This window comes from Pectinophora gossypiella, chromosome 3, assembly GCF_024362695.1.
Source record: "Pectinophora gossypiella chromosome 3, ilPecGoss1.1, whole genome shotgun sequence".
Classification (NCBI taxonomy): Eukaryota; Metazoa; Arthropoda; class Insecta; order Lepidoptera; family Gelechiidae; genus Pectinophora; species Pectinophora gossypiella.
This window is the reverse complement of record NC_065406.1, coordinates 13,197,942-13,207,471: the sequence shown is the minus strand read 5'-3', so window position 1 is coordinate 13,207,471 and position 9,530 is coordinate 13,197,942. Positions and strand designations below refer to the sequence as shown.

At 34.6% G+C, this 9,530-nt stretch overlaps 1 protein-coding gene across 2 annotated transcripts; it reads left to right on the top strand.

The window, feature by feature from the left end:
• The first annotated feature begins 685 nt into the window (after nt 1–685).
• On the top strand, nt 686–8,961 carry LOC126382131 (uncharacterized). Of its 2 annotated transcripts, none has more exons than XM_050031896.1 (8): nt 686–844; nt 4,050–4,139; nt 4,578–4,677; nt 5,269–5,437; nt 5,972–6,088; nt 6,952–7,088; nt 7,762–7,948; nt 8,334–8,961. In XM_050031896.1, exons 1-8 carry the CDS (start codon nt 834–836, stop codon nt 8,474–8,476), a joined length of 954 nt encoding a protein of 317 aa, XP_049887853.1. In that variant the 5' UTR covers nt 686–833; the 3' UTR covers nt 8,477–8,961. The 2 variants fall into 2 exon arrangements, with proteins under 2 accessions (XP_049887853.1, XP_049887852.1); XM_050031895.1 differs by lacking the exon at nt 686–844 and adding an exon at nt 1,580–1,738.
• The last annotated feature ends 569 nt before the right edge of the window (nt 8,962–9,530 follow it).

The following is a 9,530-nucleotide window of genomic DNA, read 5'->3' as shown; positions in this document are numbered from 1 at the left end:
AATTTGCATGTCACAAAAGTGAATGACGTTTTGAACCAATGAGAACATATCGGCCCTGATTCCGTCGTTGACGTCCTAATTTATTTTAAATTATACCTGTCATTTTCTTATCCTCCGAAAAGGAAAGGGACGGACTATTGACAACTGTTAATTTTAAAAGAAACCAAATAATCTCCGGATACATGCAACCCGTTCGACTAGGCGATTTATTATATTAGCCAATGTAAAATTTTGAGAGAGTTGTTTAAGTTTCTGCTTAAAATTGACGTGTGTTTCTGTAATTTTTATTTTACTGGAATCAGCAACATTATCGGTGCCTTGAGCTAACACACCATTGTCATGTACCTAGTGCTCGGAATACGTAATATTTTATTGACTATATTCTATTCTTTTGTCGTTTGGGTTGTAAATTAATAACCAATCACACAAAACTTGGTGTTAGTGTTTCTATTATAACACGTAAATAGTCCCGGTACACAACTGCATCCGCAATGAAAACAACGCGGCAATTACTTTAATCATCAGTCGTTATTTTAAAGTTCGTATTTCTATCCTTTTCACACTGACGTAAGTAGAAGAGAGACGGAAGCGAGTTCGATAGCGTGTACGGAATTTGACCTATGATGTCACATGTCATACGCCGACACAATGCCAGTAACAACAGAGTTTTCTATAAGAAGGACGCCTTTATGGAATCGAAACACCCATTCGTTTCAAAATTCGAAAACGTTTTGAATTTGAATTTTAAAAATTGAATTTTAGAGTATACAGACTTAGATATTTTAACTATGTTGAAACTGATGACTGAATTGATATAGCTACTGTGTTCGAGAATGACAAAACCGTAAGTGATGAATGATTACGAACAGTTATTTATTTGTTAATACTATTTTTTTTTAAATTATTTAGTCATATATTCTAGTAGTAAAGGAATATTTGTATAAACAAAATGAAGTCTTTATTTATGGAATATTAATCATTTTTCCTGTAAATAATTTACTTTAATAGTTAGTCGTTAACTAAGTATATTTTTAGGGCACGTAGAGTCAAAAAAACCAGCAAATATTATTGATCCGTGCGTATATCCACATACTGCTTATTTTCTCTGTCGCGGTTATAACGACAAGCTCTAAAACAGTATCCATGGAGAGGTCGTATGTAATATATATATTATTACAATAAACAATACAAATTCAAACAGTTGCAGACTATTCTATGCATCGATAGAGATTTTCGGTAATATATAATTATATAAAACCTCATAAACCCGCTATTTTAAAATCACATTCGGTAGAGATTTCTGCTGACAAAACGTATTTTATTAAATTTAATTTAGTCAATTAAGGTCGTAGTATGAACCTTATGTCACTAATACCCTGTATATAATAGATATAACAAAAATCAGAAAGAAGAGACAGAAAAAAAACATGAAAATTATAGTGTTTTGTAAATTATTTTCAACAACTTCCTTTCTTAATCATTACAAAACAAAAAAACACTTTTACAAGTAACTATAACCATGTGAACGCGCCAACAACATATTTATTTGGCTCAAGATCTAAAATTATTATCAGTATAAGACCGGTTATGTGCAATTGCGGACGTATTTGCAGATAATTATAATATTATAATATAACAAACAATATATTTTATATAATTTTACATAATATTATTTTTTTAAGAAAATGATGAAAGAGTTTATATTTGTTCTGTTGTGTTTTACGGCGTCAACAAGCGCGTAAGTTAAAACCTTTATTAATATAATAATAATAATAGAACTTTAATAATCTGTGCCCGTAATATAATTAAATAATTGTTTATCCCATTAAAAACATAAGTGTTAACACGTTCATTGTGTATGAACCACATATGAGGCAATAACTTTGAAAGTCATACGTGCATGTCCCATATGTGGAGCCCGAGCACTAGAATGGGAAAATCCGACGGCAGCTTTTCAAGTTGTCTTTTCTTGCCATAGTGTGTCGATGAACATAAATTCCAATGCGTTTATCTAAGATTCAATTACACAGAAAACGTGTTAATGTTTTGATATATAGGTTATCTTTGAGATATCGCGCAACAAAATTATTGAAATCAAAACAGGGCAATTAAAAAAAAAACCTCTATTTGTAAACTATCTTTCCGTAGTGGTTATCCTGTTAAAGATACCTATGTAATTTTAAATTGCACTTAAATAAAAACGAATAAGAGAGTAAATAGGTTTTATGTTTTATTTATTTTGTAGGTTTATAGTCGGTTTTTTTTGTGGGTGTTTAGTAAGTTTGGGTTCCCGTTACCCTGGGTTGGTGGGGCCTGTTTAGTGAGTTTAAATGTGTTATTTTTTTATATGTATATATAGGTACTTAAGATAAGATATTTATTGTATCGGCGATTGTAGCCAGAAATAAATAAAGAAAAGAAAGAAAGAAAATATTTATTTCCATATTGGACGCCACATTTACAAACAAATAGAAAAAGAAATAGTTCATCATTGTATTATCTATGCTTTTTTTTCTCGATATTAAATTTAGTTTTATCATTATAATGATAACGGCCTTCGTAGTTCAGTGGTTGAGCGACAGGCTCACGATCCGGAGGTTCCGAGTTTGAATCCCGGTGGGGAAATATAACAAAAACTACTCAGTGATCCCTAGTTCGGCTAGGACATGTCCGAAAGTAAGATGATTCATGCTTCCGAAGGCACGTTAAGCCGTTGGTCTCGGTTACTACTTACTGATGTAAGTAATAGTTGTTAGGTACATTGACCATGTCAAGGGCCTTTGGCGGCTCAGTAATAACCTTGAGACCAGGGTTGATGAGGTAATCCACCTTTTTAATAGTTTATCTTATTTTGGAATTCCTACTTATTTATACAGTTGGATAAGTACGTATCTGTAATAAAGTACATTTTTGTTTCGGAAATGATTATTTTATTATAGATCCATACAGCATGAACAATTATAAATCATTATTAATAATTAAAACAGCACAGTAAAGTTAGTTAAATTTTTTAGAAGTATATACAGTTGTATCAATAATAATTATCAAGGTTATGCATTTGACAAACGTTTTACTCAGTCTGAGTAACGGAGATACACGAAATGGAGATTTTTTTCTTCGTATATATTACGTATACTTTTAACCTTCAAGTGGGCGCGCGTAGTCGAATCGACCGCGCTTAGTACATTTTCGTTCATATTATTATTATTAACTATTTAATTTATTTGTCACTTTTAGTAGCCTGTCGCTATGTCATTGGGAGTAAAACAGAATAAACCGTGAATCGGGGCGCTCCCACCACTCCACAGATCGCATTTGTTTTAGTCCCGGTGCAGACAGATGCGGTGGAAATCCAATTAATTTTCGGATTATTATACATAGCGGGATTCTTGAAGAAATCACACGCCAATTTTAATTAGGTTACTAATTGTTTTTTTTTTCCATAATTACTTTTTTTGACAAATTATACTTTAAGGACAATAATAATTATATGTAAGTAAGTACAAATAAATAAATAATTATTAAATAATTAGTGCTTTATTTCCTTTATACATCCCAAACGTCTTTTCGGTTACGCGCGCCTGCTCCTATTACAAAAGACCACGCGCCCTTGAAGGTTAAACTAAAATCTTTCTGAGTGACTTTTCTGTCAACAAACTGCTGTGCAGCAGCAAACGTTGAGTCAACTTTTGTCCACCACTGTATTTATCACATTTATAGCCAGGACAACCATGACCGTAGAAAAAGAGCCCCGGGACAGAATCTGATAGAATTTTACAAAAAGCATCAGTGAAGGGTCTTGGACCAAGTTCAATACATTTTTGCCCATTGTCATTTTCATATCGCTTTACATTTGAATAAATGACAACTAGCCACATAATTATTAATGCTGAATTAATCGAATTAAGAATTTCATGATTGTTTCTTTTTATTTGCGATAATGTTTTCTTTTTTTACAGACTTATAAAGCGGTTTAATTAAGTATTTATTTTAATGTTAGTACTAGCAATAAATTGCACCTATTAATTTTTATCTTTTTATTTTTTTAGAAGGGGCAAACTGGTCATTGACAATGACGCTGGAGGAGATGATGCAATGGCCATATTTTTAGCTTTGCTGTACGAAAAGTACGTTGATGGGTATGTAATTATTTTTGGAATTGTTCTAATGCAGCCTCATCTAGTCTAATAATTATGATGCACATTTTCAACATAACAAAACATCGCGCCTGTATCCCCGATGTGGTTGGCAGAGGTTTGTACACAACTCCTTGCCAGCTATGTTACGTAGTGGTAGAGGTGTTCTACCCACCCCTACGGGGACTAAAGCGTGATTCTATGTTATGTTTGATAATGTATTTATCATTTCGTCGGTAACGTCTCGCGAATTGACGTCTCTACAATTTTTTGCTAAAATAATTTGTGTCTTATTGACAACAAAAAGTGCAAATTAGATTCGCAAAAAAATCTGATGCGTCAGTTAACAACGTCAGCGACGATTTGTTACGTGTTGGTGAAATCGTACATTGACCTCGCATTTCTCATGAAGAAGATGGTTAATATATTTATGTATTTCAGTCCACAGGTAGTGGCTCTTACAACCGGAAACGGAAACACAGATGAAGACAACGTTTGTAGGAACAATCAGAGAATACTGAAAGTTGCACAGAGACAAGATGTAAGTAGATTTTATTCAGGTAATACTTATGTATATAAATGTAAACGCGAAAAGAAATAAAAAAGATACGTTTAAATATTTCGAAGTTAAAGTGAAACTGAGCGGGACACGTTTGTCGGATGCATCAGGAGCAGTGGAGTGTCATCCCTGGGAATATTCTCACTTTGGTAACGTTCCCGGCAGTAAAAAGGCGCAATGCTTATGCTCGTCTTCTATCGTGTGGATTGCGAGGTGGATTATCAACCCCATCAACTCTCGTGTCAGGGTTAGTACTGAGCCGCCATAGGCCCCTGACATAACTCATGTAACGACTACGTGCTTATATCAGTAAATAGTAACCACGGCTTAACTTGCCTTCCGAAGCTCGGATCATCTTTCTTTCGGACAATCAGGTGACATTACATTTTGAATTAAATGGCTCGAAATAGGTATTGGATATTTTAAAAAGTTGGCTTGTGCTAGTAATCTGGAACAGGAAGGTGGTAAGGTCGGAATAGGAGAAGGTTACAGAAAAAAAAACGGGTTAAGCAAAACAGATATTAAAGAATATGTTACTTTTTAATAGCATGCAGTTATTTTTATCATACCTAGGTGCCGATATATAGAGGATCTAAGTCTTCACTTGTTCATACACCATATGCTCATTATTACTACGGCATGGATGGTCTAGGAGACATCGATGAAGAAGTAACTGACTTGGTACCTGCGCAGGAGCAAAGTGCAGTAGACAGCCTCATTAGGCTGTCTAAGAAATATGAAGGTAAGATAATTATTAAAAAAAAGGAAATTTTGATATTTATTGTTAGCAACAACGCTGAACCTACAAAATTTAAATATCGAACTCTAAGCTATGGGTAATAATTTCACATTGTTAACAATATTCCTTCGTAAACGTTATAGTGGTTATAAATTCTCAATTCTAGAACCTAATGTGGATTTGCCGCAGATAGCATTAAATACTTAGCCGAACAAATGAGGAGCGCTGAAGGCTCTCACCTAGTACAAAATTTAAGATAACTGGCCTGAGGGTGCCCAGTTGGGCCCGAACGTTTGCTTTGTACGTCGTCTTAAAGGATTACGAGTATAACTGAAAGATTTAATTTATTCTAATGGCCTGATAGCAAATTTCAATCGAAATCGTCGACCTCGCTGGCAGGGTCAATCGGCTTGTTGTCCCGAGATGATTGGCTGCCTCTATAGCTAGAGTAATAAATTCCTAGAGCGGATAAAATTCTGCCTTGTTAGCAGCTTAAAGAATGGTGTTAAAAATTCAATTGCCTTTTGTATTTTGCAGGTGAACTTACAGTCGTCACAATTGGTACTGTAACAAATGTAGCTTTGGCAATTAAGTTGGACCCTGGTTTCTTGAATCGGTTGGCTCATCTGTACGTTGGAGCAGGACACATACATAGTAAGTAGCTAGCTCTTTTGATATAATCAAGCGAGCATCTGTGGTACAGTGACTAAGCGTTAGGATGCCGATCCGGAGATCTTGAGATCGAGTCCCGTTGCGGAACATAACATTAAAATCGCTTTGTGATCCCTAGTTTGGTTATGACATTACAGCCTGATCACCCGATTGCCCGAAAGTAAGATTGTTCGTGTTTCGGAAGGCACGTTAACCCGTTGGTCCCGGCTACTACTTACTGAAATGTACATAGTCGTTACTTGAGCTATTTCAGGGGCCATGGGCGACTCAATAATAACCCCAGGTAATAACCTCACCAATAATAACCTTACTAGGGTTGATGAGGTCGTTCATCCACTTCACAACCCACACGAGAGAAATTAGAAATAGCATCCTCGACTTACGTTTAAAATAATTTGTGACAATCCGGCAACCTGTGACTTTCATACCTCTAACCTATACCTCTATACGTCCAATTTCTTTATTCACAATGTATGAATTGTGAACTTCCTTCATTTATATTCTTGTTTTCATTTTTTGCCTAAGGGCAAGAAGAAAGACTCATTCTTACTCTAAGAGGTCTCTCTTTTTCATTTTTCTTCTTTCGCGTGGGCTGGGGTATCAATACCTGACCTCATCAATCCTGGTATCAGGAGTTGGTTTGTTTTTTGGTTGGTTGGTTTTTGTTTCATTTATCCCTTTATCCATCTGTCAGCTGCCATTTTTACCACTTTCACTTCACATCTATCTTACTTCATTTAACTATTGCAACACAAATTCATCCATATTTTTTTTCTGCTCTACGATCACTTATTTACATTCACCCTTTTCGTCAAAGTCCTATTAAAATCTTTTGATAATTCCAGGTGAAAAGTACCCAAGAAGAGAGTTCAACGCCTACATGGACGTAGAGGCCTACCACATTGTGATGCAGAACGCTACACCTGATAAAGTCTCCGTGTTTCCGTTCTCTCAGACCAAAGAGTTTTTGAACTTTACTAGAGTAAGTTATTACTTCTGTAGACCAAATAACATGTTTACAGTTAGTAAATTACACACAGAAATTACACACGATAACCCCTATGCACATTGTAACATTTAGTTCAGACATAAGTAAACTAAGTAAAATAGTGCTAATATGTAAGCCAATTACAACTGAACACAACATTCATCATAAAGAACAACTTCTAGTCTGTTGACTCTCTTCGCAAGACTTCGAAAGACTTCACAACAATATACAGTCAATATGCCATTACGCTACAGAAACGATATAATACACAATATAGGCTAACGATATAAGGTCACAATAACTGACATAGAATTGAAACATAATAATTCTTCTTCTTCTAATTCTTTTATCCCCTGTTGGGATGTAGGGCTCGTATAACAGATGTTCACTCCTCGCGATTTTGGCATGCTCCCATGACATGCCAAGAGTTTTCAATTCCCAGTTAATATAGAGCGTCTCGCCAGGTGTCTTTAGGCCACCCTTTTTTTGCGTTTTCCACGCCCACACCAGGTCAGAGCTCATAATAATTGACATAAAAAGTGTCGTGAAAATCTTCATCAGTGGTATTGGGGTTGTTGATCATACAAGGGCCACATACTCAGCATAAGTTGCAGCATAAGTCAAATCAAGATTTACAAATAATTCCTTGCGTTTCACCTCCTTCCAGGAATGGAGAGAAAATGTCCTTGGTGGCATAGATACAGATATCATAAAGGCTCTGAATAAGTACGAAAGTGTCTCCATTCCGAAGAACGTGGCATGGACATCATTGGATCCTTCCGTGCTGGCTGCTGTAATCAATCCTGACTTGGTAGAGGAATACAAATACTCCAAGAATGATATTATTATGTGTGGTAAGTACATCATCATCATCATCATCTATAGGTATTACTATATTTCTAACCCTGAACCAAAAATCCCGATATCTTAAGTGCAGTTTTAATTAACGCAGTTGGCAGGACCATTATAGACGGCGCTACGGTTCACCACCTATCACGTTGGTCTAACAGAAAGCTCGGAGAGGTGTGGGTACTTAGTTCATCATGCGGTAGATGTACCTCCGACTACCTCAATTGGAATAGAGTCATGGTGTATGGTACATCTGATTACTATTTCTTTATAGCCGAATGATGTTGTGTTAAATATAATAGGTATAAGTTTTCCAAATTCAAAAACTGGGAACGACTTTTGAAGTGGAAAGAAAGGAGCAACCTAATTTGTACTTTATTCTTCTTTCAGGTGATAATAGGGCAATAAATACCAATGAGTTTGTCGCACAAGACAAAGCCAATGTAAGGATAGTGTACAAAATGAACAGTGAAGAATACAAAAAGTTTTTGTTAGATGTCTTCTCTGCTGAATTACAAACAAAAAATAGTTAAAATAATACTATACTTCTTTTAAGTTAGATAAACTCACTTTTTAATTTGTTATTATAAAGTTGAAAGTATTATCAATGTAAACATATTCAAAAAATAAAATAATTATTTAGTGAAAAATTTGTCTGCTACAAACACTAAAATTTTAGTTTTTAATGAAAATATTTATCTGACGCGTGGTATGTAGGTACGTATGGCTGAGGAGAAAAATTGGTGCTAAATGTAGTAAAATGTAGTGATAATAATAATATTATAAGAACAAAAATTTTATTGAAGAAAAAAATAACGTAAACTAACGCTCCATTGGTTAATAACTAACAAACGCTTTTTATTCTAAAGATGCGATATTAATATTATAAAAAGTATTTATAACAAATTATTTTAGGTGATGGAAAACACGGTCACTAGAATAATTAAACTTCTGTTGTGAACCGATTATTTAAGTGTTCCAAAATTCTAATAAAATATGATGTAATATCGGAACCAAATGTATTTTCTTTTTATACGCCTGATAGAACAAAACAAGTTATTTCATCGTGTTTAGTGACGTAGCGCCATCTGGCGATTCTTGCAGTGAAACATTTTCTACAGCACCATCTATTGACTTTCATTAATACTAACAAGGTTCTTGTTGCCGATGCGTCCTTACCAAGTATCAAACCCTAATAACTCACTGGATGAAATTAGGTAAACAGTATGCATGATGCTAGTAACATTTCATATAAACTGGCACCAGACTGGGAGCTAGAGCCACTTTACCTTTGCTTTTCTTTTTTTTGACGTGTCTTATTGTAGATTTTCCGCAAATGGCAGTAACTACTTGGCCGAAAACACTTTACCTTACGCTTTTATTAGGTACTTTAGATCTGTTAAAATATAAATAGAATTTTAATAATTTGTCCTCAAATAGAACAATTGAATGCTCAATAACACATTATACATCAATGGATGCTCACATCAAAGATTAGATACCAAAGCGTCAAAATAACGACTAAAAGTCCGCAAAACTATAATAAAACAATTTTTATGTTAGTCGTAAAATAAGAATTCGATTTCA

Bases quoted from the DNA above. Each gene is read 5' to 3' on its own strand.
- LOC126382131 (XM_050031895.1), top strand. From the start codon at position 1,686: ATGATGAAAGAGTTTATATTTGTTCTGTTGTGTTTTACGGCGTCAACA. The intron at 4,678-5,268 runs GTAAGTAGATTT...TATCATACCTAG, and splicing joins AAGTTGCACAGAGACAAGAT to GTGCCGATATATAGAGGATC. The intron at 6,089-6,951 runs GTAAGTAGCTAG...TGATAATTCCAG, and splicing joins TGGAGCAGGACACATACATA to GTGAAAAGTACCCAAGAAGA.